The 22,852-nt window shown below is 38.5% G+C and overlaps 1 protein-coding gene across 3 annotated transcripts in view; it reads right to left on the reverse strand.

The window, feature by feature from the left end:
- The window catches only part of FAM188B (family with sequence similarity 188 member B), a 73,193-nt gene that overhangs the window by 40,449 nt on the left and 9,892 nt on the right, over positions 1-22,852 (reverse strand). For all 3 annotated transcript variants that reach the window (XM_014945183.1, XM_014945184.1, XM_014945185.1), the window contains exons 6-11: positions 10,014-10,072; positions 9,551-9,660; positions 7,648-7,764; positions 5,625-5,713; positions 2,212-2,313; positions 1,174-1,237 (exon numbers count right to left, since the gene is read on the reverse strand). In XM_014945183.1, the coding sequence (XP_014800669.1) occupies positions 1,174-1,237; positions 2,212-2,313; positions 5,625-5,713; positions 7,648-7,764; positions 9,551-9,660; positions 10,014-10,072 (541 nt within the window). The remainder of the gene's footprint in view (positions 1-1,173; positions 1,238-2,211; positions 2,314-5,624; positions 5,714-7,647; positions 7,765-9,550; positions 9,661-10,013; positions 10,073-22,852) is intronic.

The following is a 22,852-nucleotide window of genomic DNA, read 5'->3' on the forward strand; positions in this document are numbered from 1 at the left end:
ATATTCTGAATTTTTAAATATGGCTTACTGTAATTTTGGAGTTTGTTGAACAGGCAGTTTGATTTTAACCATTGTTTATACAATGAAAAATAATTCCTAGAAGAAACATAGGAATACTGCAGCTTTACATGACATAGAATGGACAAGTAGCTCAGGAGTTTGTACGTAAATACAGGCACATATATATGTACACCTACAGCAGGCATCCATCAGAGCACTTCTTATCACACTCAGAGAATACTCCCCTGAATACCCCTATTTAACATGAAGATCTAGGCCCTTCCTTCAACATTGGCTATTTTTCCACCTTCAAGTTTTGACAGAAATGATGGTCTGGAGGACACTTTGTGAGGAAAGATCAAGCCGTCTGGATTATATTCCTTTCCATCACATTTTCACTGTGGCCACATCCATATGACCTTTGATAAGCAGGACTCAGAGGCAGCATAATGGTGTTAGTTGCACTCTGGAATAGCCACAGCTCAGAGTTATGTTAACATATTAATTAAATAATCTATATTGTCTCTTGGAAGAGCCCGTTACTGACAATTTTCTGCTGTGTTCACCCTATTTATACAGGTTTTCACTTCCAGTTGTTCCCAAACTGTCTGGTTCTGAGAAGTTGCTGACACATCCATTTCTCCATTTAGGAGGCCAGTAATATTTCCTTAAACCACTAAAGTCTGGCTTATGGAAATCGGTGTTTGCAAAGCCATTTGAGAGCTTCAGATGGAAATAAAGGCATAACTGGAAAGTATTTTGCCATTTGGAGCTACCGGAGGAAAAAAACAAAAGGCAAAGAATTCCATGTAAAACAAGAAGAAAATACTATATTTTGATGCTCATGGCCATGCTGGTCAACACAGAAAGGATCCATGTTCACTTTTACTGCAGACCAATAAAAGTTGGCAGAGTTTATAAGCCTGAAAGGTAGACAGAAGAAAAAGGACTTCAGAGAGCCCAATTTCCCACAGACACTGGGACGACTCAGAGCCGGACAGACGACAGGATTTTGTTATTTCCTAGTGGGTTTTGGATCACAAATAACTACTTCGTCATAAAAGATTTTAAAACACTAAGAGAGCAATGGAAATCAGATTAATTGTACTAAAATAAGAAAGGCTAGAAAAAGGAGAGATGGAGAATGTGACTGTGATTTACACAGAGACTTACAGTTTCTAAGATTCCATCTGCCTTGTATTTTCCTACGGGAGTGAACTGCTGTCTTCCTGATGGCCTGAAGACGATATTCAGACAAAACCAAAGCTCATGTTAAAAGGAACAAAATGGCATTAAAAAGAAATCAACATGTTATATGAACTGAATGATGAACCAAAGACTTTTTTTTTTATTATTTTTAACCACTTTTTAAAAAAAGGACCTCTTCAATAAGAAGTTCATATTACATATTGAACAAACTTTTATTGATAAAGTGTATACTTGAGCTGTGCTATGCTCTCTCAGTCTTTTTAATATTAATTGCAAGTTTCTCCCTACAGAAAGAGGATAAATATGTTTAAGATGTTAGTGACAGGGGTTTTTTTTGGAAAAGCCTATTAGAGCAATGACATTAAAACAAGCAGAAGAACATATGTACAATATCATCACAGATGAAGGATTTTATAGATATAAAATGTGCAAAATATAATCTGAAATGTCTTTGCATTTGCTGCTTCTATTTCAGGTTTGAAGAAGGACTTCTGTGCTCTGTCATTTTTCAGCTATCTTAGTTGATCTAATAAAAGAAATGACCTATTCTCACAACGCTTGGCTCACGTAAACATATCGTGTAGGATTCAGTAAAGCCAAAGCTGGCCCTGAAAGTTACATGTCTTGTGTACAAGCAGCTTAACTGCATAGCACAAACTGAGTAACTAGTAGGCAGCAAAAGGAAATTAATCCCAGCCATAATAGAATATCCTGCAATACAAATTGTTCGAGTAAAATGCTGCGTCTGGAAAAATAACTCTTGATAAAGATTTTGGAGGAATCCTAGCCTCAATGAAAGGATTTTTCACGGCAATTTCAAAGAATTTGACTATTCTGTCTCAGTTACTGGGACAGCAGAAACGACATTTTGCATTTCTCCCTAAGCAATTTTAGACTGCATAAATACATCTTACACAACTTCCACTTTTGAACTATGTACATAGGTAACATACACAAGTATAGGAGCATTGTGCAATAACTAAAACTGCTTCTCTTACTTACAGTGCCACAATTGCCTTTTCATTGCCTCCTGCACGCCACAATATATCTGCAATAGCCATGGTGAGGCATTTGGTCCTGTGAACTTCTGAAGGCTGAAGACAACTGAGTCCAGGAGATGCAAGAAACAGACAAGTACCAAAATGTGTATTAGAGGGCAACAGGAACTGATCATACACAGTTCTATAATCATACCCTGAAAATTAATCTTCTAAAAGAAACAGTGGATGCTCTTTCAGAATATATATTTATAATTGGTTGGACCAAAAAACAGGTAAATGTACTTTAGGGAACAATATTCATTATTTACAACTGGTTGGACCAAAAAACAGGTAAATGTACTTTAGGGAACAATATTCTATTGGCATATAATGGGCAAGAGAAGCTAATCCATCTTTAAATCTGTAACAAAATAGTTTTAATATTCTCTAACAGGATTTTTTTATTTAGTGAATATGATTTTTAGTTTATAAAGGCTTTCATACTTGATTTCTTTCCTTTGTTTTCATTTCTTAACTACTGTATACAAATCTACACCACAATGCTTGCACCTACTACTAAACTTTATCTAAAGTATCATCTGCAATAAACACTATGCTTGCTAAACTTTAAAGTATCATCTGCAATAAACACTATGCTTGTATTTTTTTAATAAGGTATGTCCCGAAGTGGTGACCTAAAATATTATGGTCTGTGCAGCCCCGCTGTTTCAGAAATATTTTCAGTGAAATGCTTGGCTTGGAACTTACACAATGATGTGCAAAACTATGGAATGTTTACAGTAGTCTATTGATCCCAAGCATGTAAGCAACATTGCCAACACATTTCCTACAAATATTGTTTTGTGAAGCCTTCTAATACCTCCTGTTACTCTGACTTTCAAGACATGAATGGAGAAACAAAAGACTACGAGGCCAAAAGTCACAAAATGGAAAACGGGTAGATTTAAGAATAAAATCCAACATCCATGAGCCTGAAGAAATGGACAACAGATCCATGCCCTGGGGAAGCACAGAACGGGCATTTTCTCTAGAATGGCCGTCTTTGAAATGCAGATATTATCAGCCTTAGAGTGTTACCAGCACGGGAGATGATGTCAAAACCTGTTCCCAGCATTTGAGTAAAAGATCTAATAATTCAAAAGACTAAACAAGAAACACCAAACATCAAAAAATTAAACAGACTTTCAAGTTCAATGTCTGCCTTGAATAAAACATTCATTTAGAGAATTGTTCCCTCTCTGAAGGATGTGAGATATGGGAAATAATTGGTGAGAGTTTTCAAGTGAAAAAAAATATAATCACAACTTTCTCTTATCTCTGCCGGTGTTCTAATACAGATACTCAGAAATTTATGGGAAGCATAGCAGCTAATTTAGTGTCTGAGAGAGTTAGCAAATTAAGAAGTAGACATGATAATTATTTCTTGAACGTTGAAGAAGCCTGAAGTGAAACACTTACTGTGAAGCGGCTAATAATTTGAAAATTCAGGTTAGAAGTAGAAAGGAATATTAATCCTCTCATTTCAAGTTCTGAGACTTCCCTTTCTTTCTGCCTGACTAAGAGTTTCTGCCCATGGCAGAAAAGTATGTTTATCTCATGAATAAAACAGTCCACCTTGCTATTAATTTTTAGGAGCCTGGAGGCTTTTAGCATTTCTGTGCATAAAGACAAAGAGCTCACTTGCTAACCTGAAATTCCTTGGAGACTTTCTACATGCTTCAGCAGCATTTTTCATATACAAACTATGTAAAACCAAAATATTTTAAAACCACGTAGATAATAGGAAGGAGAACATAGGAGAGACAAATATTGCCAAGTAAACAGGAGAGGTTGCAGCTGACACAAGTTGGGACACTTATAGCTTAAACAATCTGGCCTCAATCCACTTATTTGGGTGCCACATAATTTTATGACATTTATGATCACTGAACCACGTTGAAGAAGGAAAAGGTTAACATCTCTATTTTTACATCGGATGACCCAAGACTGAAAGGGTCCAAGGAGCAGATGATCAAAGGCTGTCCTTCAAGCTGAAAGAAATTCTTGGTATTCACAACCAGAAATAATTCTTTGGTGAATTCTGTGGAGACTCCTTATCATAAAATCTAAATATATACTGATTTTCTTCCATGGAAGTTTCTGAGTTTTTTCCTTCATGTGGACAAGAGCATCATTCTGTCTTGAAAAGTCTAGTCTCATTATAATCTGAATTAGAATAATGAAGTTTTGCTAGTTTTGCTAATTAGTCTTGTACCCACTAGTATTCCTGGACCTGGGCATCTGTGTGGACCCCCTAAGGCTGGGTAATCCTTTGATTAACTGTCACCTCCCATCCTGGGTGCTGAAGATAAATAATGATGTTCTACAGATACCTTTTTCTTTCCATTATTGTGGAAAACAGCCCAAGCAATGAATTTACATTAAGTGCCACTCAGACAAAACTAAGGAAAATCAACAGAGATCCCATCCCTTTTCTAAACAATTCCAAGCAGAAAAGTGTATCTTTAAGGCCAAGTTTTTATACATGATGAACATTTTTACAGTGTAAGGTAATGAAGGTCAAGAAGAATCTCAGCATGAAAGCTTTTCTTCTGACTAAATTGGGGGCAGCATGTCACCCACAAATACACAATGTGGTGGCAGCATAAACCAGTAAAATACTGTTATCTCTATTCAACAAACTGTACCTATAAAGCACACGAAAGCTTTGTGAAATTTTTCTTTTGTAATGGACTTAATTTCTAATGGAAAACAAAAGGCGAATACAACTCTAGCAAAAAAGACATTTTTAGACATTATTTTCCAGCACTTCTTTGAATTACCTCTGTTCTTTAGCAAAGTGACAAGTACGTTAATATTATAGCAGTCCAAGCAATTTTCCTTGACACTAGCAATATTTCACAATATTCCTTTTAAGTAAGTAGAAAATACACACACAGAATTTAAATTCAAATTCTATTAAGGAGTTTAACTGTGAAAGATTGAACACATTAGCAAGAAAAAAAATTATAGCTATAACTAATTTGTCACCCTTCCTGAGATTCTTAGCGTCAAAACCAGCATGAATTTCATGGTCTTGCAAACCTTGATTATGTTTTCTTTGAAATCATATCTCCATGGGATCTCAAGGTTAAATAATTTTCACTGGCTTCAATTCAAACTGCTGATTTTTTTTAGAGGTTCTTGGGTTAATCACAAGCAAGTAATTATACAAATAAAGCATCAACCTCTAAATTCCCACAGTTGAAAGGGAAGCAAATACAAGTAAATCATATGCTGCTTTCTTTCTCTCTCAGAGACAAGGAAAAGTTCAATAAGTTCAAACCCAAAAGGCTCCTGAGTGGCTGCAGCAGAGAAATATTTTTTTTTTTACTTCTGTATGGAAAATATTTCTGATGTTAATTGCTGACTTACCGAGTGTCTTTATTCCTGTTACTGTCTGCAAAGATAAGCTGCTGTAGGACACAAGCTTGAACTGCAGCCAATACTCCACATGGCCCACCCTAAGGGGAAGAATGGGACACTCCATGAGCAAACCAATTTGCACTGTTTGATGCTGGTGAAAACTTTTCCAAGCCATGTGCTTCCATTCAAGCTTAAGCCATTCTTTCGTCTCTCTCTTTCCATTCATGACTTTGTAGTGCTCTCTGTTGCTCTATTTTTTTTCCAAGCCAAAGAAAATCAGTGTTACTAACTGGTACTGTGTTTCCCACCAATTTTTCCTGAAAGTGCTAGACATCTATAATGTCAAAAGAAAGTTTTTTAAAAATCTGTTCTGTGATTATGCAAACAAATGAAAGAGCTCCTGATCACTACTGAGCCACAGGCTACCTTGCACAGTATGCAACCCAGAAAATAAAGGTCCTGTAATCAGAATGTTCTGAATAATCAGAAAATGGCTTAGGTATTGATACCTTCCATATTCTCATCGATATTATGCACACATGACCTCTCTATAATTACCTACATAACTAATGAGTGAATTGTCTGAAATACATTAAGGAAAAAAGCAAGGTTTATTTCAATCTACCAGGGAAAGCCTCCCAGCCAAAAAAAATTATAGGAACCATTCTAAATATCTTCTTACAGCACCACAGAAACTTAATGAAGGAGAGAATTAAACAATTGTTCAGCTGAACTGATTTTTGGAAATGAGGACGAATATATTAACTATCTGAAAGAAACACATCTAAGCAGAACACCCTGGTGTTCCTGTTGAGGAATTTACAGCAGGGAATTTAATGGCTGGCGAGTCACTAGAAGTGATGAAACATCCTTTCTCTAGCAGCAGGATCTGGAAACACCAAAGTAACTTTTACTGTGGACCAGTAAACATTACTGCCACGATTCCTTTTGGAGTTTAAATTAATGTTTAATATCTTTTTTTCTGCTAGATTTTATTTAAACAGAAGCAGCTTTCTTCTGAGATTATCAGCCTAATGTAATATTTAACTAGACAAGGTAAGTTAATGTTTATTAGCCATTGTCCTTGCCCCAAAGCCTCTCTTCCTCCCATTTCTGTATGGTACATAATGGTCTACTTCTCTCAGGTCAGATAAAGACTTTCTGCATCAGTGCAGAAGCCAGATAAGTGTTTTGTAAAGAGTCTACTCCTTCCTTAGTCTTTACTGAAGTCCTCAGATCCCTGCTCTTAAGAGAAGAGACCTGTGCATAGATATCACAGAAGTATATGTAGAATCAAGAGAATTAAGCTGCAGCTGAGGAGGATGCATTTTTACGATGGACCTGCTTGATATTGGAGGCAGCTACACATCCTGCACTCTGTGTGTGGTCCCTGGTCTGAGTCTATGCATCAGCCAGCTGAGAAACCAGGCTGACCACCTGCATCTGACATACAGAGCAGAAGGATGGTCCACTTCTGCAAAAGAAGTGGTGACACTGCAGAGGCATTTGTTCCCTTTTTATTTTAGGAATGAGCCTCAGCATGGGACCCTCATACCTTTCAGAGGCAAAAGTTTCTTTGTGATTTCCCAGGCACTGCAGGCAATTCTTGCAACATCCCCCCACTGTGAGACAGCTCAAAAGATCAAACTCCATCTTAAACTTATTAAATATTGCCCCTACGTATCCTTTTTCTCTCAAACTCCACTCTTGATTTATCTCCTTTTATTCTTTTACCACCACGAGCTTTCAGCTGACGACATTTGTCTTCCACCCTGCAAATAACTCCTTGTCACACACACATATGTGCACTTTCTGTAGCTACTTTAAGCTTTCCTCAGAAATATTCCATCCATCACAAGTCCCCTAACAAGACTTGTGACATCATCCAGTGGTAACCAGAGGAGTGAAAGAAAAAGAAGAGTCTTTAGAAGACTTTTTTTTTTTTTTTTTTTTACTACTGAAACACACAGCCTTTGTAAACTCAGAGTAAAAAGCAAAGATCAGGTTTTTTCAAGGAAGTCATTTACAGTACCTTTTTTTGCACAATGCCATATTTTAACTGAGGTGTGTTATTAAAAGTAAAACTCTGTATTTTCCATTCTTCACTGAAGCAACAAAGACTGGAGCCAAACAAAAGATTTTTTAATTCCTATAAAAGAAGAGAAAGAAAAAAGTTCTCACTTTAAAAACAAATCCAAAACACAGGTATGTTTTCTTGCAGTAATTTGTAGAAAAGAGAGGAGGAGTGTGGAAGGGTAATGACTAACTCCCTATAACCGCCCTTTTCTCTTTTATACGGTCTGTAAATAGCAACACTCGAATGAAAAGGAGCAATTTTTTCCTTTTCCTGCAATATTCCTTCAACTCATAATGCCGTGTGCTTGCTCAGTGTAGGAAACCGTTTATGCAGATCGTCTGGGGCAGAGTTTCCCATGAAAGCATTCCAGAATATTGCCTTAAATTAACAGCTGGAAGAGCAACACCTACTAAGGGTTACATCAGGGAGAAGAGGACCCTGCTGGGCACAGTATGGAGAAAAGGCAGCCTGTTTTGCCTGTCAAAGTTGCTGGTATGAGGTAAAAGTTACCCAAATGTTTGACTGCCTATGGCTGATGGCGTATCAGCATATACCAAATTCAGATCTTAACCCTGGACAACCTGCAGCCCTGAGGAAAGGGACTTGGGGGTGCTGGTGGATGAGAAGCTGGACATGAGCAGGCAGTGTGCAGCTGCAGCCCAGAAGGCCAATCCCATCCTGGGCTGCATCAAAAGAAGCGTTGCCAGCAGGTCCAGAGAGGTGATTCTGCCACTTTACTCTGCTCTGGTGAGACCTCACCTGGAGCCTTGTGTGCAGGTCTGGAGCCCTCAATATAAGAAGGACATGGACCTGATGGAGAGGGTCCAGAGGAGGGCCACAAGGATGATCAGGGGGATGGAGCACCTCTGCTCCGAGGACAGCCTGAGGGAGCTGGGGTTGTTCAGCCTGGAGAAGAGGAGGCTTCCAGTACCTGAGGGGGCCTACAGGAAGGCTGGGGAGAGCCTGTTTAGAAAGGCCTGCAGTGACAGGACGAGGGGCAATGGCTTCAAGCTGGAGGGGAACAGATTTAGACTGGAGATGAGGAGAGGGTTCTTCACTGTGAGGGTGGTGGAGCACTGGAACAGGTTGCCCAGGGAGGTGGTTGAGGCCCCATCCCTGGAGATATTCAAGGAGAGGCTTGACGAGGCCCTGGGCAACCTGGTCTAGTTGGGGGTGTCCCTGCTGACTGCGGCGGGGTCGGACTAGATGACCCTTGGAGGTCCCTTCCGGCCTGGGCAATTTTATGATTCTATGATTCTATTCAGGAATAGCTCAACTGCAGTTAAAAGTAAAGCTGAGTAAATAAGAACAGACTGTTCAGTGTTTGCACAGTTACTCGGACCTCTTTGATCTAGAAATGAAATTGGAAGGCACCCTCATTATCTTTTCTCTGTTTTTTTTCCCCCTTCTGTCAGAACAGGAAGGAAAATATTAAAAGTATTTAATGGTTCCATTTCTGCTCAAAATAAGGAAGATACTCAAGGGAGAAACGGTCATGGGGGAATAATAAACTTGTTCTGAACCACTGTTAATTTAAAGAACTGGAGAACAAGCACATGGATAACTGACTGGAGCCGTTAATAAAATAATACAAGCTTCATTAATTAAAGCTGTTATCTGCTCTTCAAGTGCATTCTGGAATGCTTTTCTTGTGTTTTTCTGAATTTTGAACAGGCATCCCTACATTATCACTTTATCACTTGAATAGTGAATAAGGAATATACTCAGGAATTAATACAGCACGTGTTAAATCCCACAGAAACATGCAACACAGAGGAATCCATTGCAGCTTTGGCTAACTTAATTGAAATAACATTCTCAGACATCTGTTGGAATTTACCATCATAGTTAGTCTTACTTTTGCAAGAGAAATATCAATTGCCTTTGATACTACTTGAAGCATATACAGTGTTGAAAGATCCGGGTTCTTACTAACTTCTCCAGCTCTTTCTTCATCCTCAACATCAACTGAAAGGAAAAAAATAATCATATAATCTGTTGGATGAAAAAAAATATTGCTTCCCCCAGCAGGCTTAGTGCCAGGGGCTTATCAATATGACAACTAACACTTTCTTGTTATCCGTCTTTCTAAAAAAGATAATATAGTTTTAGCCAGACAGGACAGATAAATAATACACCAGTCACCCTTTACTTGATTACTTCTTCATGCCTTCTTTACACAGTCTTACCCAAGAAGCTAATAGCAAATGCAATTACTTTGAATCAACTAAGAGTTACAAAAGAAGCGATTCACTTATTTGGTTAAAGCTGCTCTGAAGAATATGATGGCAAAAGCCAAGCTGAAGCGTGACTTCACTTACCTAATTCTAGAACATCTTTCATCTGGTCTTCTTTAGAGCAATTGGATGTTGGAGACTTCCTACATTAAAATCAATCAAAAAAATGAATGACCAAATTGACCAAATGTTCACTTTTAATGAGAAAAGTTTTTGAATAAACAAGAAGAAATAGGGAGTATGCCCACACAAAGATTTTTGTGTGTGTGTGTGTATATATATATATATGGGGGGGGAGTGGAGAGAAAGAGAGGTAATAAAAGATGCAGATAGATACATATCCAATGCCTTTCACCTTCAGCTTTTAAAATACTCTATACGAAGGAGCTCAGCCTAAGTAACGTTTTTTTAGGAAGAAATAAATGGTGTTAGAGCAAAAACTTTTTCAATGGAAGAAAGTTGAACTTCAGGAGTTCATGGGGAAAAGCAGCCAGCACAGAGCAACACACTGCAATTGATTTAGGATTTCAGTCCTGTTTCAACATCACTTTCATTTCATTTGTGTGATTTCAGCACATCAGGTCCTGCAAGCTCATACACAAGGGCAGATTTGATACTGCCCTGAATTTCAAGTGGTGATATTCACATATATGTGACTGCCTCTCAGTTTGAAGGATCAGGATATAAAATGCAATTTATAACCCTGATGGGGATCAAGATGAGGTTCAAGTTGGTCATTAAATCACTTGAAATATCTTAATAATATAAGTGGGAAATGGTGTTAAACTGGCTTCCTTTACCAGGGTAATTTTTTAATCCACTAAAAAGTAGCAGTGCCCTTGTGATTTAATTGTATATTACATAAATAACTGGTTAATAATTCATATAAACAACTACTAAAAGGAGTAAGCATTTAAACTTGGCTGTGAGGTCAGAACTTAAATAGAATGCTAGATTTTTGGAGGTGAGATGAGTTTATTCTTCCTGTTGAATTCGTACCAAAATGAATTCAGAACCAAGAGAAAGTTTCAAATAACTACTGTAAAAAGTCTTTTCTTATTTTTTTTTTCAAGAAAGAGATACACCATCATTGGCCTTTGCTTTTGAAAAAAAGGTATTGCACTGACAATCCTTTCAAAAATAGTATGGAATAATTTCCTCAGCAACATTCTTTGTATGTACTATATTATTATAGCAACAACTGCTGTCATATCACATACTTTCCATTAACTTAATTTCCTTTTTCAGTGTGTGAAAGATGAATAATAACAGAACACAGACATATCACACTGAAGACTTTTCCAGTTGAAAAGCATTTTGGCACCTTTCTCCCTCGTAGTCTTTGATACCATAAGAAAAGAAACATTTCTCTTTTTCTCTAGAAAAAAGTTAAAGGATGTATGCAAGGAAACGTGGATGGCCACAATTCAGAAAAGACAGAATGGAAATGAATCACCCACGTTCCTAGGAATCTAAGGGAAAAAATAATAGGATGCCCAGCAGGTCAATATAAATAAAGAGGACTGAGAGCAAGTTTGTATAGTGGCATAAGTAATGCTGAGTTCTTGCTGAACATAACAGCACTTTTAATGTGATATAGAGTTTAATATTGTTGACTGCTGTATAGTTTAAAATACAATCAGATTCCCCCTTGCTTTTTGCTAGTACTGAATTTCAGCTGAGATGTCTTTCAGCTAGCTACTCGCTAGTATTTTCATCTCTCCTGCTCAGGGAAAGGGGTTCAATGACACTAAATTTGCCAGCAAAATGTTTTTCAGCCAAGTACTCATGTCACTTAACTGCACTTCAACGTAACCACAGTCCACATCTTTGTTTTGTTTGAGATTGCACACTATTGTCTCTTGTTTCCTAGAGAATAATGTGTTTCTTCCTAGGCCCATTTTGATCCAGTTCTGCAAAAACAGAGCTCTTAACACTTAAGAATGCAGCACTACAGGTTACAGCATCCTATCCGTCCTCAGTTGCTGCTTCAGAAGGGCTTGAGTCTCCTATAGGTACTGTATCAAATCTCACAGCTTCATTAGATGCCTTGGGTACCCCAGAGCCTCAAACAGAACTATATCCCTATGTTTAGGCATGTACATTAAATTAGGACCCTTGATTCACTGTTGTTCCAAACACTTCTCCTCAGCAGTGTTTCATCTGAAAAGATCTATAAATGAAAATAAAGTCAACTATGGTACAATTCATACACAGCTCACCTGGCACCTGTTTTTGTAACGTTATTGCTTTCTGGAAAGTCTAAAGGATTTTGGGTCTACACCCATTCCAGGAAGAACCAAGCCCGGGATGCAAAGTGTTTTGAATTCTCAAGGCACAAGGAAATTCCCATCAAGCTGAGGAAAGTGCTGACATCAAAGATTGATGTAGGGTGTTTTCTGGTTAAGTGGGGTATTTTTGCAGGTGTAGGTTCCCTCCTTAAGGGGAACTTGTGTTTCTCAAAACACTGTCAGGACATTTATTGCAATTTCCATGTCAGCAGATGGTTACTGTTCCAGGAAAATTTATTGTACACGTAAACCCATACAGTTAGAATACTTAGGAAGGGGGAAATCATCCGTCATGGCAGAAAAATGGGACAGGAAGAAAATATGTCTCATTATAAACATACTATACAGTACTTTCTCTAAATATTTGCACATTCCTATCTGATCTCCATGCATTGCAGAAAACTGAATTTACGCAGAATAGCTGAACTCGCAGAGAAAGCACTTCTCGGCACAATAAGGGCTGTACATTCCACTATTTCCTATTTATATTACCATACACAAGAGGTCAAATAAACAAAGGGCCTTAAAAAATAAACACTGATCACCAGTGGCTTTAAGGTGACTGTTTTGGTAAAACTTATTTTCACAGCCTGATTACAACAGGTTTTCTACTAGGCATATATCTTTTCTGCACAACAATTCAGTGTCAGAAGGACGCCCAGACTTCACAATGCAATCCCACAGTCTTCTGCTGTTATGCCATATACAAATATATACAATTCCTCTCAGAAACCTCAGATTTTTAGCAGTCCAAACCACTGTAACCTGACGATTTTAGCAAAATAAATTATCTTCCTGAAAGCTAACATCAAACATTAAATTGGAAGAAGACAAGAGCTTACATTGAGAAGTAGGATAGCTGTCTCGACAGGATGAGGGGTAATAGTTTTAAACTGAAAGAGGGGAGTTTAGGTTAGATAGTAGGAAGAAATTCTTTACTGTGAGGGTGGTGAGACACTGGAACAGGTGGCCCAGAGAAGCTGTGGCTGCCCCATCCCTGGAGGTGTTCAAGGCCAGGCTGGATGGGGCTCTGAGCAACCTGGTCTGGTGGGAGGTGTCCCTGCCCGGGGCAGGGGGTTGGAACTCGATGATCTTTAAGGTCCCTTCCAACTCAAACCATTCTATGATCTTATTATTAAAAAAAGGTGGATACAGATAACAACCTACTGCTGAGCACACGTACTCCACAGACATTTTACATCCTGGTAAAGTAATCTTAGGGAGAGTAACACATAGTGGGACAAAAATTCCTTGAGCTCCTGGCAAACCTACTGTGCTCCCCCGATGCTCGTATGTAGACCCAGTGAAAGAACATGGCGTGAAGCTCTACCAGGAAAATAGATATATACTGTCTGTTCTTGCTTCACCTTTCAGAAAACCTGGAGTCCCTCTACGTTTGCATGAACAAGGCAAATTCTCTGAATGCATTTTAGGCAATGAGCTGGACATTTCCAGTTTTACATCCTTTCCAAAAATAAAGAAATGATACAGAAGCCATTTGCCATTTCCAGTAATTGCAAAGTGCTTCTTCCTATGGAGTGCTGGAAAAATACTAAAAGGGCAAATGGCAGCACACACAGATGTTATGTCGAAGGCTCTGATGCCATAAATCCATTGGCACAAAACAAAAATCACAACAGTTACTTTTATTTTAGGTTCTTTTTTTTCCGGTCCAGGCATTATGTTATAAAAGGTGTTACGCAACTCCAGATTCTTGAAGGTTTTCACTACTGAGTGATTTGGCAAGTACAATCTCTCTCTCTCTTTTTGTATATGTCCTAGTTAAATCCATATTCCCCAAAGATGTCCTCGCTTTGTTTGACAGAATGTTTGACATTCTTCTGATTGCCAACCACAAGAGTCAAATAAAGACTTATTCCCCAGCTGAGCATGCTCCAGGAGGGTTTGGTTGGTTTCTCAGGGAAGGTGCCGACCACACTGTTCTTACTGTGCTTCCTGCCTACAAAGCCACACCGAAACCTTAATGAGCCCTTGAGATGACGCTATGTTCTCCTTGGTGTGGTTTAAGGACAATGCCTGGTGCTACGCACAGATCACAAACAGACAAAGGTGGAAGGAAACATGAAAAGGTAATTTACTCTTAGGCTGCTCCAACTCTGCATTCCTTTCCGCTCTTTTATCTGAAATGTTGTGCTCTGACTAAACTCCTATTTGTAGAAATGCCACCATTGCCCAATACATCCTCTTCCTCCCATAGTGGGAAAAATTTGATTAATTCCTCAGACATTACTCATACACACTGCATGTCATTGAGTACTGAAATCAGTTGGGGTTCTCTGATGGGGCTCTGATGGGGGTTATAAAATGGGGCTCCATTTTATAACACTACAGGCACCTGAGCTCAGACCTCATTTCACAGAATAGGCTACCAAGGTGATGAGTACTTTTAGGAATTTCTCATCATCTTGTAGGATCAAAACTTTATTACTTACCAAAATGCCAGATTTTATTTTGGAAAAAGCAATCTCATCTGACACACTGATTTTGGATGTAACAGTGAAATATTACTGCCCACTAGGCAACAGTACAGACTTAAAAACATTTACTATTCCTAAAACTCCTATTTTTACACCAAAATGTATAGTAGAAAAGACCAGCACCAATTGTAACTGTTGGGTAAATAACGTACTTTACAGAACTGTGCTGGAACTATTTTTCCTTTGAGTTGGAAATTTAATTTTATTTAAACAATACAATTAAAACTGGAATGTTGGTTAGTAACTTTATGAAATCTGACATTCACATATTAACCCTCATTAGGCACTGTATTTTCCTGTTTCAGTCATAGCCCATATTTAAGAGGGCAGCTGCTTCAGCTCTCTTATTTCTGTCATGAGTCCAGAATCACAGAATAGCTGGGGTTGGAAGGGACCTCTGGAGCTCACCTACTCCAACCCTCTGCTCAGAGCAGGTTCAACTGGAGCAAGTTGCTCCAGCCCATGTCCAGAGATGTTTTGAGTATCTCCAAGGATGGAGACACCACAGACTCCACTAAGCAACCTGTTCCAGCATTTCCACCCTCACAGGAAAAGTTTCTTGATCACTTGTGTCAGGAAGATGTCCTCTTGAGGTCATCTGGTCCAACACCCCTGCTCAAGGGAGGATTGAACCCACCTCATCAGTGCAGTCCAGCAACCTCCTGGGTTGCTTGTGCTTTGTTGCTTATGCTGATGGAGGGAACATCAAATCCTGCTTTGGACTTGCTCAGAAACTCATGGCCAACATTGTCTGCCAATGTTCTAATGTAAATCAGCACAGCCTGTGGCCAGGAATCATGCAGAAAAAAAATGTGTGAGAGACCTTTAGGCATTCAGACATGGCTTGGTCCTTACACAGAAAATAAGTTGGTTTATTCTCATTAATAACAGAAAGCAAGAATATTAATCCTTCATGGTTTGGTCCTTACAGAGAAAATAAGTTGGTTTATTCTCATCAATAACAGAAAGCAAGAATATTAATCCTTTAAGGACCGTAATATTTCCAAACTACTATTTTGAAAGTCTCAGTTATTTAAAAGAACACAAAAAATCTGCATATATTTTTTAAGGACTTAAAGGATTTCTTTGAAGAAGATCAGTATTTTGTTTTCCTCCAAGGATCTCCTACTTGCTTAAAAATGAATTTTCAGGGACTTTTTGTTAGAGTATATGAAAGGGAAAAGGCAAGAATTTTCAGTAACACAATGGATTCACCTGTACTGGTCTCCATTCAGGGTGAAGAAAGCAATACGTGGTTCAGAAAGCAAAAAGTCAAGTCATCCACTCCTTGTCAGTCTCACACAGAAAGGCAGGGAGTTGAAGGGAGGTACCTTTTCTATCAATAAATGGGAGCACATATTACCTTACTGCAGAAGATCAGACTGACTTCATAATCATACTATAAAAAGAGGAAAACACACTAAAACACCAGGAGACACGCATTCAGTGTGCTTGAAACTGAAAGTAAGAAGGCATATGCCTGTGACAAACTGCAGTGACAAGTGTGCTAACGTGACTTTATGATGCTGAGAATCATGTCGTGAGCAGCAGGTGACAGTCTTACCCTGTATTAGTGAAAGTCAGGGTGCAACAAAGTTAGAGCAGCCCTTAAATGCATGGAAGAAATATAAAACAAATCAATAAAACCTAACAGAAAAACAAGAGCAAAATTTCAGAGCAGGAAAGATGAAAACACAAGCAGACAATACAAGTTTTAGACAAAAATTGCCTAAAGGAGCATGAAAAATATTTAGAAGTGTTTCAACAGAAGCAAATATGTAGCAAGGAACAGAAAGAGCAGACAACAACTTCAGCTTTGGATAACAGGGCAGAAAAAATCAAATTCAAGGCAAATATATGGGAAGAAGACTTAAGGACTGTTAAAACATTGGAATATATTCTCAGGGGAGAGGTGTCCCTTGAGTCATTTAAGACTGGACTAGACAAAACCCTGGAAAAAGTATTACAGCAAATATATATATATAGCAATGAATAAACTGCCATAGAAACAAATGACCTTAAAAGGTCTTTTCCATCTGTAATTTCTAAGATTCTATGAAATATGAGTAATGTTCCACTAAGGAACTTGGTATCTGTGTCAATTCACCAACCCTGCCCATTTCATGTTAGAAAGCAGAGCACTGCTAGAAAAAGGCTTATTACCAAATAATGAGTGATATTTTGGGAACCACTAAACAGTGCGCAGCGAAGGTGAACTCAGTTGAGGAATTTCTCTTCTCAGGAAAAGAAGTTCTGGCTCTGGGCTCACTGGTTCTTGCTTTTCCTGGTGGTGGAGATGAAATGCATCAGAGATACTTAGGTTTTGGTTGGAAAAGGCATCTGAAGCCAAGCTACACACTCATAAAACAGTCCCAACTGTCTGAAATATCCATCTGTACTGGCAGACTTCTGAAAGGAAACCACTAGCTCACATTCAGTTTGCAGCCAAGACTGATGGCAAGGCAAAGGAGGGTACGGCAGACGCAATCAGAAGAACCGGATAAGTAGGGTGATTGCTCACAATGAAAGGATGAGTGGAGAATTAATTATCTTCTTTGCTACTGGAACCATTACTATAGATCTCTGCCTTTGGACAATGGGATCCACTGCTGTATTCTTTTGCTTATTAATGGCAGGAGGAAATTTTTGTTCTGATATGACAATATTCCCAATTCTTTTTGCCTGATAGCCCTTCCTTTTTAGTTTCTGTGAAATTGGCAAGAAATCCTTAATTTAAGGTCCTGATCGCTAAGTCCTTTTGTTACCTTGGGTCTTTGATTACACTTTTTTTTTTTTTTTTTTTTTTTTCCCTTCTTCTTCTCTTGCTCTGATTCTAGTTTCTTTGCTATTTTTTTTTGGAACAGAGTGAGGGAGGGTGGTTGGGTTTATACATGAAAACTAGAGGTTCAAACATCTCAGTATGTTGTTCTTCTTAACTATCAGAAGTGAACCCGAGGTCTACAGGTAATATTTGCCCATCGAACTCAGCATGAAGTGGTTCCACTGTACTGCAGAACAGTCGGAACACAGCTCAGAATTACTCATTTAGAAACTATTCAGCTGAGAACTGGAGGGTTTCCACATCACCACCACACCTTACATTGACAGAATTAAGGGGCACGGAAAATTCAGAGAGCACTTCAACTTCAGAGGCTGCATTACCAACAACTGTAGTATGTCTCTGTAGCTGAGACAAAAAGAACTGTTTCTCAACTGCTGTGAAGTGGTTTTTCTTGCCTTTCCCCAATTTTGTTTGCTCAAGCTGTGAAACATGGGGAAATCTTGACCTTCTAACACCATTTAGGGTTCCCAAATAACTCATTGTTCACCACGTTTTTTCTGGAAAAGCAATAGAAAGATATAAATCCAAGGTCAGGCAGCAATTTCAACAGCTATTTATTTTTTTACAGTTCCTAAAGATCATGAATTGCATTCCACTATAGACCCTCATCCTTTATTCTGTAAGCTCAGCTTAGTAATAGATACTTCCTTCTTGTAGGGGACTCAGCATTAAGGAGAATCATAGAATCACAGAATGGTTGAGGTTGGAAGAGACCTCTGGAGGTCATCTGGTCCAACCCCCGGCTCAAGTGAGAGTTGACCCCACCTCAAGATACTAAAGGTGACAGAGACTCTTTCCTCACTGCCATTCGAGGCTCTACCCAGGTTAAAAGAGCCGGGAAAGTCTTTAATAGTTTGCTGCCTTTGATCTGAATCTGTTCCTTCAACATTGTCTCTCTCAAATTCCTGCAAAATTTGCAGCATTTTAACAAAAATAATAACTATAGATACTCCAACTTTTTAATAAGAATCTTGGATCATTCACCTGAATTGTATATTTTTAAATACCTAAATTTTGAGTCTCTTGAAAATCTCAAAATAATGAAATTTAAAAAGTAGTGAGTCATCCACATTTTGCTTGTGCCTCGCACACAACTCACACTTCTGAGAAGAACAAGGACTCAACAAAAATGAGAACAGTGAGAAATATCTCTTTGAGAATGAACGATTAACAGCAGCATCAAAATGACCAAAAAGATAGATGGGGTTTCAAGTTCTCCACCAAAGTGGCACTGAGACATAAATGTCATTTTTAATTTGTTAAGTTAAATAAAATTGCTATGAAAGAGGATGGAGGAATTACTGACATAATTCTGTACACAGAGTGTGTGTGTAGTGTGGTATCAGTATACAAATACTATATTATGTATTTGCCTCCATACGTTCTTGAAGAAACATTTTTCATTTCCTTAAAAGGGAAGGTTGTTCAGTAAAATAATAGGAGTGCCATGTACATTGTATTAGATTATACAACAAGAAAAGCCATCAACAATCTACCTCTGCATGATAAAGTCACACAAAAAAGTAACACAAACTGATTCGCTAATAATTACTTCTGCTGTGTGATTTCTCTGTCAAAACAAACCTTTACCTTTCCTTATTTACTTCATAAATTCCTGACTGTACTACTATTACGTAGTTTAGGCAAGAAAGAAGAAATTTACTGTGTCCACTGAAGCATTATATCTAAACTGTTAAAAGATAAAGCCACGGAATATGAAAAGGCAAACATCCAACTCCTGAGAAAAGTAAGCTTCAAACTCAGACTGAAATACTGTCCTTATAAAAACCTCCTGTACCTACAGATTTCAGGAACCAGGGTGGTCACAACTACCAACACCACAACATATATGGTATAATAAAGAAAATAAGATGAATTGAGAAATTGAATTAGCTGCTGTTTGCTTACAGCTGAGGATACACGAAGATTTGCTGCCACCTAGATACTGCACTTTTTTTCTGGATTAATTAAAAATGAAGGAATTTTAAAAAGAAAGGCATATAAATTGCATTCACAATTGCACCTGAGTAGGATGCAAACTGAACAGCAAATTATACCTTCTTTAAGGCATAACTCCTAGTGACATGGAACAGAATACAATCATGACACAGAGGGTTATCACTGACCCAACAAAACAAAAAATTCTGTTTTTCTGTAAAATAAGGATGAAAATAATCCTTTTGTTCTAATTCCTTGTAATCATTATTCTCCCTTTTCTGGGGAAGAGTTCAGACATCATATTGCCAGCTATAATACAGAGAAAAGAAGATGCAGGTGAAACTATTCTTCACCTCTATCTTTCTGTGAATGCAGTGCACTCGTTATGTAGTGACAATATGTTTGCAAGGGGATCAACATTAACTCTGGAGCAGAACGAAAAAATAACACATGGTTTTCTATGAAAAGTCAGTATTTTATTATAGTTATGAACAAGTAGGTAGTAACTGCAGTTAAAGACTGCCCTTTTCAACCATCATTAGAGTTACCTGAATTTAAAAGCAGATGCTCTCAGCAGTGGCAGTTCAACAAACAAGCAAAGACTACAGGAGTATCATTACTCTCCATTTGACTGATTCACTAACTTGATTCCATTTTCCTAAAAAGAAACAAGGAATTGCAGCAATAGCAATGTAAATAAATGGATTAGCACATTTTTTTCCTATCTGTGGTAGGTATGTTGGTCTGCCATTTTGGAAAACTTAGTGCTCACTCCTGAATTACACAGCCCTCTTTGCAGGTAAGCATTCAATTTGGGTCATCACAGAAATCCAAATGTCTCCTCACTGTCAAGACAGCAAAATGGTATCTATTTGAACAAAGAGAGAACTTACAAGTCTTAATTAGGGCAATCTTTTATGTGAAATACAGTCCTCGGAGCTCTAACTTCATGTTGATACTCTAAGACTGAAATATAAAGTCACAAATCTGGCCTCCTGACTGAGCTACCCCCACATACACACTTCATGTAATACCTATTAGATAGCTGATGAAAAAAAAAAAAAAAAAGCACGATCATTTCTTTCATTAAAACGTGTGAGTTGAAATATTGTGGATCTGTATTTCCCCAGGATATTTTTATAGCTAGGTATTTCTGCCCACTCAATTTGTAAGCATGAATTTGATAACATTCAGCTTGTCTTCTGAAGCATGTCAGTGGGTTTGCTTCATTTTTAACTCATAGGTAGACAATGGATGCCTGCAGCCTGTGCACACAATAGAATTTTTTGCATATGAGAAAAGAGAATTCAAAAGTACAGCAAATGCAAGGAAAAATATTATTTGTACGTCCTTAGTTTTTCTGTAGGAAACAAAACCAGAATTGCAGATGCCTGTGAGTGAACTAGCTGTGGTTAATCCTACATAGATATTCAGCTACTCGTCTAAATACTGAGATTAGCACTTATGTCAGTGGCATCAGGTAGCAGTAACAGAGAAAAGAATCCAGACAAATATCTGCTCCAGTATTGTCATTTTTCATCTCTCAAAATGCTGAAGCACTCTGGCCAAATCCTTAAAGTCTCTCCTACCCTGCAAGATTTGGCCAAAGGAACAGAAGTCTCGCAAGAGGCAGGCATTAGATTGCAACAGTCGATGTTTATGTTATTTCCACTTAACTTCAGGAGTATCAGCAGTCCTGCTGATTTCAGTGAGAGTTTTCAGGAGCTCAGAGCTCAGCAGGAATTCAAATGCTCTGCTGGCTTTAACTCAAATCATCTGGCAGGAAGGTCCTTGGTTTGCTTTGGAAACAGATGACATAGACTGTGCTTAGGAGATAGCTCCCTCTTCTGTTCTTGCTCAAACCAAACCAGTCCTCCGGAGCAGGGAAACTACTTCAAACCATTCACTACAGCAACGGAGCCCAGTACCACAGCACATTGCACAAAAGGGTGCACTGGGACACACTGGGACAGACCCCTTTCAGCCCAGCTTCTCCTTTTCTGCTCACTCCACAACCACTGCACAAGGTTGGGAAGTGTCAGTGTGTCCAACAACAGCTGAGAGACGTTAGAACAAAAGACTTCTTGGTCAGACACAGTCTTCCCAAAGAATTTCACACAGTCCAATGTGCCCTTGATGCTCATAAATAATGTACTATATATTCATTGATTATGAAATACCAGGAATAAACTTACTCTTCTCAGCTTTGTTGGGGAGCTGTCAAAAGCCCACCGAAGCTGGATTCTCTACCTCAACTTATGCTGAGCGTGAAGTAATAAACCATCCTGACAGTGGAAAGGATGAAGTGATGGGTTACTACTACCTTATATGCTCTGTCAAGCTGTATGAAACGAGTTGTATGGAGTCAGACCCTGTTGCTTCTGCTTCCACAGTGACTTACGAGCTGGCTCTCTGCACTCACAGGGAGCCGTGTAAGATTTAATAAATCATTCTGGAAGCAGAATATCGAAGGTGGCTCCGCAAGCACCAGTTCCAGTTCAAGTAACAGCTGGAGTTGTACCGCCTGGGTTTAGCCATGATCTGACATGGCTCAGATTTCCAGTATAGTACATAATGCAGAACTGACCCCTTGTGGATTTTAAGACGTAGGACTGTAATACTTGGGCCTGTTACTCAACAATCTTTTACAAATTAAGTTAGCTAACACAGGGGAATAACTGCGTAACGCTAGTAACTATTTTCAATCATTTTTTTTTTGTCCAGACAGGAAGCAAGTGCCACTCCTGGCCCATTTGCACCTCCAGTACATCCCCAGTTTGTTAATTCTCACAGCCCCTAGCATAAATATGGAAAGACACCTAATATATATCATTGCTTCCTCAGGACCTCAACAGGACCTCAACGCACTTTGTCTCAAGATTTATAAGAAATTAAACGGGAGACAAAATAATAATAATTTTTAAAAAAATTGTAGTTGCAGTTTTAGCATATTAATAAGGTTTTTCAGCATTTTAAAGAAATGCAACAAACCCAGGTGCTGTTAAATTTAGCACAACAGGAATACTACTTTATGGGCCACAGAAGGGGATGTTGACATGTGCCTTAGTTTATGGAGCAACAGGTGATATAAATTAGAAAATATTTCTACCAATTATAACCCACGCTTACTTCTAGCACTGGGAGTGCACCTCAGGACCAACACTCAGGGTGCCTAAACTCTATGGATGACTTTACTATTGACACGTGTGACCTGTAGCATGGATGATGCTCTCTACCTGCTTCAGTTTTCCCATCAGTAGTACGGGCAGAGTGATATTCACTCCCTGCTTAACGTTGTTTGAGAGCTGCTGACGAGGAGTGCTAGATAATAAGGCAGCAGTTTTTATTATGCAG

This window comes from Calidris pugnax, unplaced genomic scaffold (genome assembly GCF_001431845.1).
Source record: "Calidris pugnax isolate Ruff unplaced genomic scaffold, ASM143184v1 scaffold54, whole genome shotgun sequence".
Taxonomy (NCBI): domain Eukaryota; kingdom Metazoa; phylum Chordata; class Aves; order Charadriiformes; family Scolopacidae; genus Calidris; species Calidris pugnax.